Here is a 15,355-nt window from a genome sequence, read left to right as displayed (position 1 = left end):
AAACATCGTATCTTTCTCCCATTTTTTTCTTATATAACGCACTACTTTTTTTATTATTGATTTTTTAAAAGAACACTTAACAACAAATAAGATATTCCAAAGCGATAAAAATGTATTATTAAATATATTGTAAAATTAATAGATATACAGTCTTGGTCAGAAGTATTAGGCACCTTTAAATTTTCCCTATTTCTTATTAAAAATTTTTAAAAACTATCGATAGCAACTTTAATGCGTTACTTATCAGTAGGTATATTAAAAAATTTTTGTACTTTCCTTGTTCTGTGCTTTAAAAAAGAACATTGTCTTGTTTCTTAAAATTTTATTGTATTTTATATAGACGAAAAATTAAAAAGACATTTAAAAGCTTGAAATTTCAGCTTTAAAGCTATCGAGTTTTAAAAAATTTTTTAATCTTTTTAATATTTATATACTGTTAACAAAATAAGAAACGCGGAAAATTTAAGAGTGCCTAATACTTTCAACCATGACTGTATATACATATATATATATATATAGGATATAGCAGGTCGTCGATTTTTCAAAACGGAAAGTTTACGTGAAATCTCACCGAACAAGCGAGACTATTTATGCGAGATGGATGAGTGACATAACGATCTGCGTGGTTCTTCCGCACGCGATTATTCATCGCGTCACCTTTAAAATGACCATTCTCCAACGAGAATGGTGCGGAGAATGGTGGGTTTACATAATTCCGGCGAAATACCGACGCTTTCTAGTTCAACGTGTGTGCTCCATCGCGGTCTTACGTAGCGATTTTGAAACGAACGAAAAAACCGCACGTGCTATTACAACCGTAGTCGCACGCGCCACCGTTCTTTTAATTGACTTATTTTTAATTTTCTATTCAATTTTAATCTCGCTACTGCAGGTGAGCTGTTCGATCATGTGGAACATATATATGATATACGCGCTTATGAAAATTCTATCGAAATGACTGTTTCGATATAAAGTCATGTATTACAAATCTTTTTGGCTACTTTATTTGGCTGTAGGCATATATTTGTGAAATCTTTTAACTCCATAAATGTATTTTTGTACTGTAAATATATCGAATTAAATTTCGTCATTAATAAATAATAATTAGGTGTAGAATCTCTCTAATAATCTAGTATACTAATAGAAGATGTCGCAATTTACGCACATATATAGTTTATGTTTATACGTTTATATTTTTACTTTGTAAGCTATCTCGCGTATATTGATAGATGGCAAAACGTCGGAGAGAAATAAATTTGTTCGAGGGCAAAAGCGTATTGTTTGTAAATAAATACAGCACGAAAATGGATATTCTGCCCCCTTATCCTCTCTCTCCATCAGCAGCGGTATCCTTGTCGATCTCATTGGTATAGAAGAAGGCACAATTCCAGACACCGTTCGCGTGCGCACGCTCAATACGACAAGTACGAAACGCTATCATTACGCTCGTTGCGTATCGGTGTCCTCGTTAGACACCTGCATTGTATTCCGATGCAGTGACAGAAAGTGGAAAAAATGCGAGGGAAGGACAGAGGCGGACGGAAGAAGTATTTATGTATTACACAGTCTGGGAGAGTTTCACCTACATGTTTTAAATATATTTGTCACGTAATGGCTAGGAAAAGTAACGTTAAAGTTATCTATAAATTTGCTGTAATGTTTAAGAAAAAGTATTATAAAAAATATTCAAAACACATTTTTCCCTCTCTCTCTCTCTCTCTCTCTCTTAGAATAAAAAATTTTATCTTGGATTGCGATTTAAAATAAGTCGTTATAGATCTAGTTAAATACGATTTAAATAAAATTTATATATTATTTATCGAAGGATTTTTTCTATCTCTTCATTAAAAAAAAAAAAAAAAAAAAAAATAGAGAACATTGAGAGAATTTATCAAGCTAAATGTATTAAAAAAAGTAATTCAAATAAGTTACGTGTCGATCGCGTTCTTTGTGTCCGATCTCGTTGCATGCAACCGATGGAAAACCGACGAGGCCGCTTCGCGCTTACGCCTATTCGGACTATTTTCCACCTACTTTCCCGTATTACGCAAGAGCGGCGCGGTTTCAGTATATGCTGCAATAAACCGCACCGACGATGTCACCGAGTACCGTCGTGCGGAATATATGTAGCCGTTGTCGTCGTCGTCGTCGTCGCCGCGGCCGCCACCGGACCAGCCGCTTGTGCACATTGCGTGCACGTGTCGGGAAGGGCAAACGCGTGGTCGCGCGCGTGACTCCGCACCGTCGAGGCGTGCCCTTCTCCCGGATCACGTGGAATGTAACGCGGTTGAACATTCTCCCTGTCTGTCTTACCTTCCTCAGCGGCCTTTCCCTCCTCTCTCGTCTCTTCTCTTCCTTCTTGTTTCTCTCTTTCTCTCTCCCTCTCTCTCTCTTTCTTGTTCTCTTTTCTCCTTCTTCTTACTAGACACTTATTCTCTCGCGATGTGCACGCTCCATGTACCTGCTTTCTGTCGCACCGTCATTTCCAACGATTTGCCGACCGGTGTGGAACACGTAACAACACGCACAAAAGATTGTAGTCGACGAGATCTGAAAGAGAACACAACTGAAGAGAAAGCTGAGAGAAACACTAGATTTCGACAATTTTTCAACGATCTCTCTTTTCTCAATGAATTCCATATATAAAACAAGAATTACGTTCGCTGATTTAGCGAATAATTAAAAGAATAATAAATTTCAGTCATCTTGTCATTTCTATTATTATACTCTTTTAGAAGCATTATTTAAAAAAGGATAATTATAAAATTCTGACATATCAACTTCTCTTTTCCATAAAGAAATTAAGTCTTGTGAATGAACAGACAATTAGAACTTATATTCTTCCTAGAAAGATTCTCGTGATATAAGAAACGCGTCTTGAAAAGCATCCAGGTCGCACAATTAACAATGATTACTACAATTAACGACGATAATAACGTTACTCTGATACAATTAAGCAGAAGATATGCGATACAACACGACGCAGCATAGTCAGTTATTCAATATAACGAGGCGAAAGAGATAAATGATACCTATACGTTTAATCTCTTTGCGATTAAAATATTTTTTCTGCGTTAAGAAATTTACAAACAAAACTGTACTTATATCTTTAAGCTTATATAATGTTCTAATTTTACTTTTTTAATTAAAATGTCGCAAAGAGATAATTTTTAATTTTATTATACAAAATTATATTAAAAAATATATAGAAAAAAATTCATACGAAATAAAATTCTTGTGTTAGTTACAAATTCAATGAAACATTATTTTTGCTAATTGAAACTTACATGAAACTTAATTAACTCAATTTTAAATAGATTAGTCATGATTTTGCGATGAAGGATAAGCAAAGAAAAACATCCATACTGATTTGACAGATCATCAGGCGCTTACGACATAATCCATAAAAGGAATCAAGAGCCGTAACCACTTAAAATTGTCGCCAGACTTGCACTTCCGTCCTGAATACGCGTCTCGAGTACGAGATCCGGTTTTTACGTGACAGTTACATACGAGGTCACTCATGGCAGAATGCGATTTAGTTTTCGAAAGTAGGTATGGTTGCCGCGAGTAGGTGATATTTACCAGTATATTTATTCAATAAACCTGTAAAATGACAACAATTAGCTCAAGATTTAAAACAATTATGTATTAAAAAATCGTACCTTTATTTTATGTTGTTGAATTTATCGTCCAATTTTTTTCTCTATGATATTAATAAATAAAAAGAGATACTTACATTATTCAATATAAAATAAACAAAAATTTAATCATAAAATAATCTTCAACAGTAAAAACTAAATTTAAGTCAGTTATTGATGCCTTTGAACAAAACAGCTTCTATCTTCGAGAGCAAGCTTTTTATACTTCCATTTAAAAAATTTTTTATATCTCTCCATTTAGATTTTCATACACCTAATAATAAAAAAAAGTAATTGCGCGTGTCAACTGTATACACGATTGTTGTTTATATAATGTTGTTATATTACGTCGCCTAGAGATCGTAAAAATTAGGTCTCCATGAGAAACTGCATTCTTGCACAGTACCATAAATAACCAGCGATAAACGGCACCATCGCTCTTGCATCGTGCACCATAAAGTTAGATATTTACTTCATTAATGATGCGCCCCGAAAGGTCAGAGGGGGCAGTTTGAACTCTTTTAGAAATGTCAATTTGCGTCGTGCGTTCCCAGAGTTATCACGCAATCTTAGATATTCGACTTTTTTTACTTTCCTCCTTTCCAAGTTTTTTTTTTTTTTTTGTATAAAGCCATTATTTGTCATAATTGTTATCGTATCATATTAAATCTGAAATGTCTGAAAGGGGATATAATAAATGTATCTATATAATATGATGTTTTTTAACATAATCTGGGGAGAAAAAAAAAGAGCACGATAAAAAAAGATTGCGAAGAAAAATACGCTGCCCTTTCAAAAGCTATTGTATATCGCGTCATCGAACTCTGTTAGCTTTTGCTTTTGTATGCGTGTGTGTATGGTGTTTTTTTAGCGACGCTGCGATTTTTATCCCGTTCTTTTATGAACGACAGCTTATAAATTTACGCGCAACCGAAGTCGCCATGTTCTTAGAATATAATACCTACAATGCATTCACTCGTCAAACCGTCGACGTAATCGGCTTATCTTTTTATCGGAATCGCGCGTATATTTTTTTTCGTGCCCGGCGTCACGTTTGCGCCGAACGTGCCGTGACGAATGGCACGAGTGTCCACGCACGTATATGCGTGCACGTTTCTCCGGCGAATGCAAACACAACAGCGGTCGCGCCTCGATTTCATCGTCTTGGAATCTCACGAGCTTGATCCGCCTTAACCGAAATGATCGTGTTTTTCAGATTCCATTCGATAATGATGTTGAAAATTAGTCAACACGCATACGTGCGCATATCGCGTATCAGGGTTTCGTTAAATATAAAATGCTCTTAATATTTATTAATTAAAAATATTAACTCTCAATTTTCTGATCACGGTAAAATAAAATAAAAATTTGATCCATATTTTTTAGAGAAAGCGTTGCATATAAATTATAATTTAATAAACAAATAAAAACTTGTTTTTCGCAGATTCTTAATTTCTTCTAGCTTAGAAGTTTAGCGTTAAATTGAAAAAATACAGCAAATAAATAATAGTACTTTTTAGTAATCTACTCCTATTGTATAAGAAAATCGATCTCGAGCTATGACGTGAAAGCGTATTTTTTAGAGCGACTGATTTTCTGGCATAAACTGCATTTTCTCGCGGTATTCTAATCTCTCTATGCGATATCACTTTAGCTCGCTTACTTTCGTACGTAAAAGATACATTTTTGCTAGCGCGATATTTGTAAGACGTTCTGGATAAGCACGCAAACCAACACGGTAACATTTTTGCGCCATCGATTGCGTCTGGAAAAATCACACACTACTTTATATCGACGAGAATAGCGCGGAATTGTGGACAGCAAGAATGATCCGATCATCCGGCTTTGTTTGCGTCTCGGCGTGACGGACATGCCATCGTTATCGTCACCAAGAACCGGTTCGCCGTCGGATTTAATCGGTTTTGATATCAGCTCTGCCGCTGGGGGAGTTCAAGAAGGCGAGCAGCGATCGCACCCGGGTCGAGCTCGCCGAGCTGTTCGTAGCCAGTTAAACGAAGCTTCTCCGTTTTTTTTTCCTTTCCTTCTTTCAATTCACGTGCACGCACGTGATGCGCGATAAGGAGAGGTCCGTGTGGCAATCGGGATTGAAGAACCGTCTATTACGCCGCGTGATATTCTCCCTTCCAGAATGATTATTTATTTCACGTTCCTTCTTATTCTTTTTTCATCTAATTAAAATATTCTCACGTAAAACTGAAATAAAGAAATATTAATTCGTTAATATAACACAATATAATCCAATAATAAATAATCCAATGATTAGAGATCGAAAAGACTTCTACTGTTCCATTCAAATTCGATGCAATGATTCAGATTTTTCGTTTGTCATTTCATTGACAAAATATGAATCATAAATCAAGATTTGAATTTCACACATGAAAATTAATTGTTATAATGTTAAAATTTTACAAGGATGGCGAGAACATGCGAATTATATTCGCAGATTTTTTTTGAGAAATTAAATTAACATAGTATATAAAAATAAAGAAAATAAGATGACACTATAGAAAGAGAAACAAGTTAAAATTAATATACGACGATATATCTTGAATCTAAAATATTATACGTTACGTATCGTTTAGGATTTATTGTTAAAGATATTGAGAGTAGAGAAGTTTTGGTATAACGGAGTTTAGATTCTTGGTAAGAATATATTTAGTACAAAGAAGACGAGTGGAGGAAACAGTAACGATGGCGAATGTTCGCATTCGCTTTCGTAATAAATGTACAGCTTTTATTTTTGAGCTATCGTCGTGTATCCAATATAATCATTTGTTAACTTATTAAATACAAGTATTCTTAGTTCTCACATGTTTTTTACGTCCATGCGACAAAACAATTTGCATTTTTGTATACAAATTGCGTAGCATCCTGCAATAATATGTAAAAGTGGAACGAAATTGAAATATGCTTAAAATGTGAAACAGGATCCAAAATTTCTGCCGACGGGCGTTGACATTGCGTGTCTGAATCCCTTTAATTTTGTCCGACATACAGCATCATGCATAACTATATAGAGAAATGTTAATCTGTTTTATCGAATTTTTATCTTCTCTTGTACCAGAGTATTACTTATTTCATTATATAATGATCGCGTTAAATTTGAAATAAATCATATCTATAATTCAATGTCAAGAATGTACAATTTTGCCTCACATAAAATTCATAATTATCGTCTAAATGACATTCGGATTGTATAGCTATCGATAAAAATAATTGATGTGGTTTCAGCGTAAAACAATCAGCGTCCATTTATGACCGTTGAAAAATCGATGAAAGATCGACATGCGTTATGGGGGTTCAGAATTAACGAAAAACAACTACTCCAGAATCAAAAACAGTACGATCGACTTCCTCTCTTCTAGATTTTCCTCTTAATCAAGATTCTTGTTTGCTATTATTCTTTTACTATTCATATTGCATGATTAGAGTGAGAAAGCGAATGTGTGTGTGAGAAATAGAACGCGTGACATTTTTCATTGGGATAAAAATGAGATTTGAGAGAAAAATCACAGAATAGAGAAAATCGGTTTTATATCTTCAAAGTCAATTCTCGTAGACGATCGCATAAATGCTTCTAGAACTGTGAGTGAACTTTCATCATAGGATATTCATCCCAGAGCATCGCGAACATTCAAACTGCATTTCATCGAATCACGCTCAATCACGGTCCCCTCTCTCCTCGGCTCGTTCCTCCGCCCTGGCTTTCATTCTGGTAATGAATGCCTGGCCTTTGTTCTTCCGGAAGGTTTCGTACGGATCATTCAAATTGATACCGACTCCTTTATATTGATCGTTCTTATCACGAATCTCGCCCCCAGAAATAGGTGCCTCTATACCCTGCTCGTTAGCACCAAGACCCGCACCGCCCCAACCCATCTTCTTAAGCAATTGATGTCCTTTATTGCTTTCATCAAGACTGATCTCTTGCGGAACTTTGCTATAGGTGGAACCACTGAATGCAAAACGAAATTTAATATGCAATTAATATATAATTTACTATACAATTATTTTACATTTAATAACAAGAATCGTAAAAGGTAGATAAAAGATAAAAATTCATAAAGAAAACATTTCTTATCTCATTGCTGTGAGATAAGATAAATAAATGATAATTCAAAGAGAATTAATACTGCATGTTATACTCACAGAAAACTGGGAGGTGTTGGACTTCTATCTTGTCTATCCACTCTTCTATCGGGGCTACGATCTTTATTACTGTTCCTCCTCCTTCGGCTTCTACTAATGTGATTGCTGTTACGACTGTTGCGTCTATGATTAGCCGCGGGCGATCTCGATCTACTTCTGCCCCGTGATCGCGAGCGCGATCTACTGCGCGACTTACTCCTGTAGCGTTTCTTTGGCGGACTAGGACTCTTGGATCTCGGCCGTAAAATTGGCGAAGGAGATTTGGACTTCTGTCTAATCCCGGCAACAATATCCTCTTCCTTGCGTTTGCGAGAAGCATTTTTGGCCTTGTAGTATTCGTATAAGCCTAATTTCTCCCATCCATCACTGTAGATATAATCAAAAATTTTATTTATAGAGAATAAAAGTATAAAAAAGATACCACGTATATTTATTATTTGTATTTTTTATTTTTTCCTCAGATATATTTACTTTTAAAACTGTATTCAAATATATATCTGTTTACCTATCCCTAGGAGAATCATGATTGGGCGGCGCATAAAATGCTTCCACAGCTGCAACTAGACGATCGTTTGGTGGAGCCGGTGGTGGAAGTCTTATCGCATCCGGATCCAATGGCTTATATTCACCATCTTCTAGTTTTATCAGAGGTACCATTAGACCAGCTGGAAGCTCGTAATAAGGCATACTAGGCATCAAATCTTCTACAGAAGGCTCATGAATAACAGGCGGCGGTCCAAAGCCTGGCGGTGGCTTCGAAAAGTCGGGCAAGGGTACATTACTAAATGGCGGTGGTTCGCTCGATGGTGGAACGCCCCATCCTGGCGGTGGTTGACTAAAATTCACATCTGTGCCCATCGTACCGGGAGGACCAGAATGACTAGGTGGTATCGATATATTCTGCTGATTCTGTGTAAACAGAATAGATTTCGATTATAAATATATATAAAAAAAAAAAAAAAAATTCATCAAATATAATACTATACCATTTGAGATGGTGGCGGCGGCGGTGGTGCTTTCAATTGCTGATCAATTGCCATCTTTTGTTGTTCGATATTCTGAATTTGTCTCAGCGCGTGTGTGACAAACGCTTGATGCTGCGCCTGATAATTATCGAACGTCTGTTTCGTCGATGCTGTAATTGGAGTAATCGCAGTGGCGTGTTGCGCTACCAAATTAGCTTGGTATTCTGACCAAGATGCACTCGGTTTTTTCAACTTATCTATAATCCCTTCGTCGAAGTAATTGTTCTTTGATTCCCACAAACTCAACAGTTTATTCAGCTTATTAAGTTGTTCCTCGGATGCTGCTAGCGAAGTGTTACAGAACATGGGAACAACAACACTTTCCATCGCTTTTCGCAGATCCATAGACTTTTTTCTTGCACTAAAGAAGTTTCCAATTAAATATCTTGTGCACAAGTAACGACATGAAATTTTAGCTTATGATATATTGTTAAATATTATTTTATATTATTAAAATTGTTACTATAAATCAATATAAAAGTACTAAGATAATATCGGGATAATAAGGGAAATTAGGAGTAATTGGAGCAAGTTATAACTTTTGGATCAATTGGAGAAATTATAGAAATTATTTCAAGAATTTATCGCGATTATAGACATATGGAAATAAAAATAATATATTTTGAAGCACATAATAATAAAGCAGTTGGTTATGTGCATATATATATATATATGTATATATATATATATTTATTTATACTAACCAATGATGTAAGACGTCATTCACTAAATAAATAATATGAAGTTTATGACTAAAGGTTGTCCCCTGAATTACTCTGAAAAATATTTAAATGTAAATTAAAAAATTCGTACATATTGTATATACAAAACCTGTATATGCTTATACATACTTTTTTAGCAAATGATCCGCGACAACTTGATTGCTTTGTGGAGTAATTGAATTTTGAAGTATCCAGGCCTTTCCCGCGCTTATGCTATCCTTCGTGCAGCTATCGATGATCGGTTGTAGTACCGTGTCAAACGCAGCCAGATCTGTGTTCGTACTTTGCGCACTGTTTTGCAATGCCTGTTCCTGTGCCTGCCTCACTGCGTCCTCTACTCGTCCCTGCTGTTGCGCCATCAATGCAGCATGCTGTGCAGCCAGGTTCTGTTCTGATTGTCTAACTTGTTCCTGTAACGTCGTCTGCTGCGACTGTAGATTCGCCAGTTCATTCTGCAGCCACGCGGGTGGGCCCGCGATGTTAACCGCTTGTGCGACTCCGGCGATCGGCGGATTCACACCTCCCATGGCGCCAGAAACCGGTCCGATTGGCGGCCCTGCATTTCCCGGCCCTCCGATCTGTCCAGGCAAAACGGGACCGCCCTGACTTCCGATCCCGACCACTGGGTTTATGCCATTGTTTTGTGTACTCAGACCGGACGCAAGATTGACGTTATTCAGTGGCTGCGAGACGGCGTTTGCGGCTGTTTGCTGCTGCTGCGAAACGTTTAAACGTGGGTCTGCATTTTGCATTGGATTTATTCCTTTTTGCTTTAAAACTGTAAACGAATGACGGTAGATTATTGTGAGATGCTTGAGTCCTTGTCAATCGATATTTGAAAAATGTGTATACAGATAGCTCGATTTTTTTTCTGCCGAGTTTTATTCTTCTACCGATGCATATAAGAAAATTCTTGGGCATTTACACGAGAAAAGTATAGTATCAGAAAATGCGATAAGTCTTTTGGGAGCACTATACTTTTTTTTCCTTTTTTTTTTTTTTTATTTTTTTTTTTATTTCATTTGTACGAAGGTATTACAGGGCATACACTATTTTGTACGGTGGATTGTATTTTCCACACAGATTGAAACGATGTATCGACAATGTATTCCGTATTAGATAAACTCCAACAAGAGAATCTTAAAACTACGTCTTGCAAATTGCCATTGCCAAAGAATGCAAGAAGTTTTTAGCATAAAAGCATTCTGCTTAATTAATAGCAATCCCAAAATCTTGAAAGAAAGATTGTTTTTATTCGGCGAATACATTTTGTACTTTTGCAATGATGAAATCAGAGACCCTGTATCATTTTTTTTTTTTTTTTTAAGTCATTCCTTTGCTCGTCGTATAAAGCATGACCATTTTCTTATGCTTCTCAATCACACTGTAGCTGTTAAGGGGGTATATCCCACTTACTGGCTTGTTCTGTAGTCACTTTGTATTGATAGTAGTTGAAGTGCTCCCCCCCAAACAGGAAACCAAACTTTGGGTTGTCCTTCTGCTTGTTTTTTGTCATCTGCTCGAACTCTGGTCCATTGCGAGCGACAAACTGTGCCAGTTTGTCTATGATGTTCCGTAACTCTGTGTCTGAATGTTATAAATGAAAACAACAAGAATTAGAGATCCCAACCTAATAAAGAATTACGATTTATTATTTATTAAACACATCTAATTAATCAGTTTATTATACTCCATTACTTTTTGGTCCTATAGAAAGTCATACATTCATGCTTAAACACATACTTTTTATTAATAAAATCAGCAATTAACCACTCTTAAAAGTAGCAGAAATATAATTATAAAATTTTATATATACATAAAACTGTACAACGCTATTACTGTGAACAAAAATACATATTTATATATTTCAGTGCAAGAATAAATTGTGATAAAGTCCATGGACTCCCATAGCATAGTATAATGGCCATTATACAATATATAAATTAAGAAATCTCTTTATTACTCCTGTACACGCTCATTTTAAATTCACTCAAGCATTATGTGTATTTTACACACGCGCGCGCGAGTAACCTAATAGAAGAGAATTCAGGCGCTAAATATATTTTAGTTCTCTGCTCCATTATATCAATCATTTAAATAAAACTATAAAATGCAAATAAAAACCGTTACACGTTTCGCGGTTTAATATGCTTCGGAGGAAACGCATACGAAATATGAGGAAGTATGCGTATATGTATATGTATGGTGTGTGCATAATGTTCGCTGTGTACGTGTACATATATATATATATATATATATGTGTGTGTGTGTGTGTGTGTGTGTGTGTGTGTGTGTGATGGGGAGCGCGCCTGGGGCCGGATCGGAATATCGAGACAGCGTGCTCACCTGCGGGAGCCTGGTCCATGGTGGTGGGCGCTCGATTACCGATGTCCTGTCAAAACTACCCGTAAAAACGTCTTATGTGCTCACTCGCTCGCTCGTCGTCTCGTGTATAAACGAAATATTGTTTGGCGAAACATTATTCACTCACGACGGACCCGACAACGCGCTAAACGTCGCCATTACGATCTCGCGGCGGCTGCCAGTGTTGCCAACTTGCCGACCTTATTATTGCCAGATTTCGAGTAGCGTATGTTGGCCTCGGATGTCCAATGGGAGAGCTTGTTCTCTAAGATTGTCCAGTTAACGATGCGATTGTCACTGGAAAGATAAATTCTCCCATTGGATAATGGGATTTGAAGAAACGTGGCTATTTTATTGTGGCAACAATGTTCGAGAAAGGCATCGCCGGAATCCGAAGTAGGTTTCATCCATCTTGATTCTCAGCGTCATTCCACATGGATGTGTAGACGTACGATTTTATGCCGAAGTGTCATCGACAGTTTGCGCTTTATTTCGTTTAGTTCATTGTGACCTTTTTCCATTGCATCTGTTTGCTGAGAACATAATTTCACGGTAAGGCGTTCGATAGCGAATTTTCTTCCCTCTATCTCGACGTTTTGTTTATCTTTGTGTTTCTCGTGTCGAATTTACCTGTCGTCAGCTGCGTCGACAATAATGTAATATGTATCTTTTTCATTCACTCCGGCTCTCTTTTGTTTACACAAGCTTTACTCGCTGAAATAAAAATTATTAATAAGATCGAGTATAAATTGCAATTTTTAAGATTTTTCAATTGCTGATGCAGTATATCATAGGTTAGACTGTTCACATTTTTTTTTTCACACGAGACACGTACTATAAGAAGAGAAAAAAATAGAGATAAAAGAAATATATTTTTATCACCTCTAGAAAAAATTATTGCATTGTTGCTAATTATCATTAAAACATAATTCAGTAGAGCTCACCTATAAAGAAGTTTATATTAGATAAAATACACATTAATACACATTTTTTAAACATATTACAAATATAGTACTGTATAATTTTATATCTAATTTGTTTCAGCATTTGTGTACATTTTCTGGCTCTAATAGCGTTTCATTTATTGTAAAAAATAAGATGACTGACAGGTCTTTAACGGGTTAAGTATAATAAGTATTTATGTAGGTGTTTATGCAATGTAAAACATTAATAAGATTTTATTTCTAAACATTAAAATTTTTAAAATAAATGTGTCACAATGTGAATAAATCAGTTTTAAATATTAATTTTTTATCAATAGATAATTAAAATAAATAATTAAAATTTAAAGAGCTAAGTCTTTAACATTTAAACATTTATTTGGATTCTGTTATTAGGCAAAGACGTTTGACAGAAAAATGTTGAGATCCATATTTAAATAAAATATTCAATATATAATTTGTAGAGAAAAAAGTAATCGCCTTGATATTTTAGAATTTGATGTTTATACACGTTGCACACACATTTACTTTTATACTTGAGAATGACACTTACACATGTGTAACTGTATAATATTATAAAACTTGCAGAGATGCCAGTTGCACAATCCGAGGTAAAGTCCAGCTGGGCTGATGAAGTCGAGGAAGAGGGAGGAGCTTTGCCTGCACCATCCGAAGTCTACGAGAATGGTTTCAAAATCCTGACTGAATACAAATACAATCAAGACAACAAAAAAGTCAAAGTCGTGCGTACTTACAAAATAGAACGGCGTATAGTATCGAAAACGATCGCAGCACGCAAAAATTGGGCAAAGTTTGGCGATTCCGTTGACGACAGGCCGGGACCTAACCCAGCCACTACTGTCATCGGTGAAGATGTTTTCATGCAGTTTATATCTAGCAAAGAAGAAGAAAACAAAGTAGAAGAAGATTCTTTGGACAAATTGAAGAGCATGGGCGATAAGGGTGTCGTCAAGTGTCGTAACTGCAATGGTGATCATTGGACGTCCAAATGTCCATACAAAGATACTGTTCTCGCTGGTGGTGAGTTCATTTGTAATAATTGGTTAGCATACATTAACTACAATTAAATTAAATTTAATATACATGTAAATAAATAATTAAATACTATTATTTATTATTGTAAAATTCTGATGGCTAAAAATCTCTATTTCAGGAAAAGTACCGGATGACAAGAAACCTCTCGTTAATACAGGAGTACCCGGTGCAATGGCCGAACTTAAACCACAGGGTGGCAAGTACGTGCCGCCCGGTATGCGTGACGGCGGCAACAAACGCGGTGACTCGATGCAAATGCAGAGGCGCGATGATACGACCGCCATTCGTATATCCAATTTGTCGCAGAGCACGACGGATGCTGATCTGGATGAACTTGTAAAGCCTTTCGGTTCTGTGGTGAAACAGTTCCTCGCCAAGGAGAAGCTCTCCAATCTCTGCAAGGGCTTCGCATACGTACATTTCAAGCACAGGGCCGATGCCGCGAGAGCGATCGCTACTTTGGATGGTTACGGTTACGATCATCTTATCCTGAGCGTAGAATGGTCGAAACCTCAAGCTCAAAATAATTAAAACAGCTTAAATTGTATGGCGTGCAAACATACTGCTATTCACTTATAAAAGAAATTCCTCTGAAATAGAACTGTATTTGTATGAAATTGTACACATTCTTACGATATCAGAAATAGGAAGACAATAGTGGTTTATATTCACTACATTTAACTCTAAATGTGAAAGTCGGATTTATCAATCAGAGATTTTTGTTACAGATATTTGATAATGTTATATATATTACATACATAACCAACGTGAAATATAAATTTTTATTTACATAAAAATCTACATATATGTTTCAATTAATAAGATTTTCAATATATATTCAACATATTAATCATTTTCATATATATTTACTATGTATATAGTAAATATTGTATATATTACTCTATGCTTATATATATTTATTTATTTAAGTGCATAAATCTTATAATACATTACTAATAATATATAAAAAATTTTACTTGTATCATGTCGTACATTTAACTAAATGTGATAAATAAAAATTTTTATTTTACGTTGGTTATATGTATGTACGTGCGCGCGCATACATATGTGTATGTATATATAAACGTCACGCGCACGTGTCTTTTATTTTATATGTATAACAATCAGCGCTCATACATGTATTACAGCATTCAATAATAAATATCAAATGAAAATTTCGATTTACCACATTTAGTGTTGCAAATGTAGGATGTGAATACACAGATTAAATCTATCATCTTTTACTTAATACAAGATTATAAGATTTATGCACTTAAATAAATAAATATGAATAAGTACACAATATTTACTATATACATATAAAGTAAATGTATAGCGAAAAGAATAAATATACATATGTATTGAAAATCTTATTAATTAAAAAAACATATATTTGTAAATTCTTGTGTAACAAATTTATTTCTTTAATTTCTACA

At 35.4% G+C, this 15,355-nt stretch overlaps 2 protein-coding genes across 9 annotated transcripts; one reads left to right on the top strand and one right to left on the bottom strand.

Annotated features, from left to right (window-relative positions):
* Window positions 1-2,368: 2,368 nt before the first annotated feature.
* Window positions 2,369-12,122, bottom strand: Scaf6 (SR-related CTD associated factor 6). 7 transcript variants are annotated; one of them, XM_072904853.1, is made up of 10 exons: window positions 11,905-12,122; window positions 10,975-11,145; window positions 9,688-10,336; window positions 9,541-9,612; window positions 8,798-9,197; window positions 8,317-8,720; window positions 7,812-8,177; window positions 3,666-7,617; window positions 3,288-3,606; window positions 2,369-2,550 (listed from the first exon to the last, which is right to left on the bottom strand). In XM_072904853.1, the coding sequence occupies exons 1-8, from the start codon at window positions 11,921-11,923 to the stop codon at window positions 7,323-7,325; spliced, it is 2,376 nt and encodes a 791-aa protein (XP_072760954.1). In that variant the 5' UTR covers window positions 11,924-12,122; the 3' UTR covers window positions 2,369-2,550; window positions 3,288-3,606; window positions 3,666-7,322. The 7 variants fall into 7 exon arrangements, with proteins under 7 accessions (XP_072760954.1, XP_072760955.1, XP_072760956.1 ...); XM_072904854.1 differs by having other exon boundaries at window positions 3,740-7,617; XM_072904855.1 differs by having other exon boundaries at window positions 3,288-4,319; window positions 5,305-7,617.
* Window positions 12,123-12,313: 191 nt separating this feature from the next.
* On the top strand, window positions 12,314-15,319 carry Eif3g1 (eukaryotic translation initiation factor 3 subunit g1). 2 transcript variants are annotated; one of them, XM_072904871.1, is made up of 4 exons: window positions 12,314-12,474; window positions 12,967-13,042; window positions 13,452-13,904; window positions 14,038-15,319. In XM_072904871.1, exons 2-4 carry the CDS (start codon window positions 13,021-13,023, stop codon window positions 14,448-14,450), a joined length of 888 nt encoding a protein of 295 aa, XP_072760972.1. In that variant the 5' UTR covers window positions 12,314-12,474; window positions 12,967-13,020; the 3' UTR covers window positions 14,451-15,319. The 2 variants fall into 2 exon arrangements, with proteins under 2 accessions (XP_072760972.1, XP_072760973.1); XM_072904872.1 differs by lacking the exon at window positions 12,967-13,042.
* The last annotated feature ends 36 nt before the right edge of the window (window positions 15,320-15,355 follow it).

The sequence above is a fragment of the Anoplolepis gracilipes genome, chromosome 13 (assembly GCF_047496725.1).
Source record: "Anoplolepis gracilipes chromosome 13, ASM4749672v1, whole genome shotgun sequence".
Lineage (NCBI taxonomy): Eukaryota > Metazoa > Arthropoda > Insecta > Hymenoptera > Formicidae > Anoplolepis > Anoplolepis gracilipes.
The sequence above is the reverse complement of the archived record's forward strand: the minus strand, read 5'-3'. Positions and strand labels throughout refer to the sequence as shown.

Bases quoted from the DNA above. Each gene is read 5' to 3' on its own strand.
- Scaf6 (XM_072904849.1), bottom strand. The intron at 9,613-9,687 runs GTATGTATAAGC...AATATTTTTCAG, and splicing joins GCGGATCATTTGCTAAAAAA to AGTAATTCAGGGGACAACCT. The intron at 8,178-8,316 runs GTAAACAGATAT...TTATATCTACAG, and splicing joins CATGATTCTCCTAGGGATAG to TGATGGATGGGAGAAATTAG.
- Eif3g1 (XM_072904871.1), top strand. From the start codon at position 13,021: ATGACTGACAGGTCTTTAACGG. The intron at 13,043-13,451 runs GTTAAGTATAAT...TAAAACTTGCAG, and splicing joins GACTGACAGGTCTTTAACGG to AGATGCCAGTTGCACAATCC. The intron at 13,905-14,037 runs GTGAGTTCATTT...TCTCTATTTCAG, and splicing joins AGATACTGTTCTCGCTGGTG to GAAAAGTACCGGATGACAAG.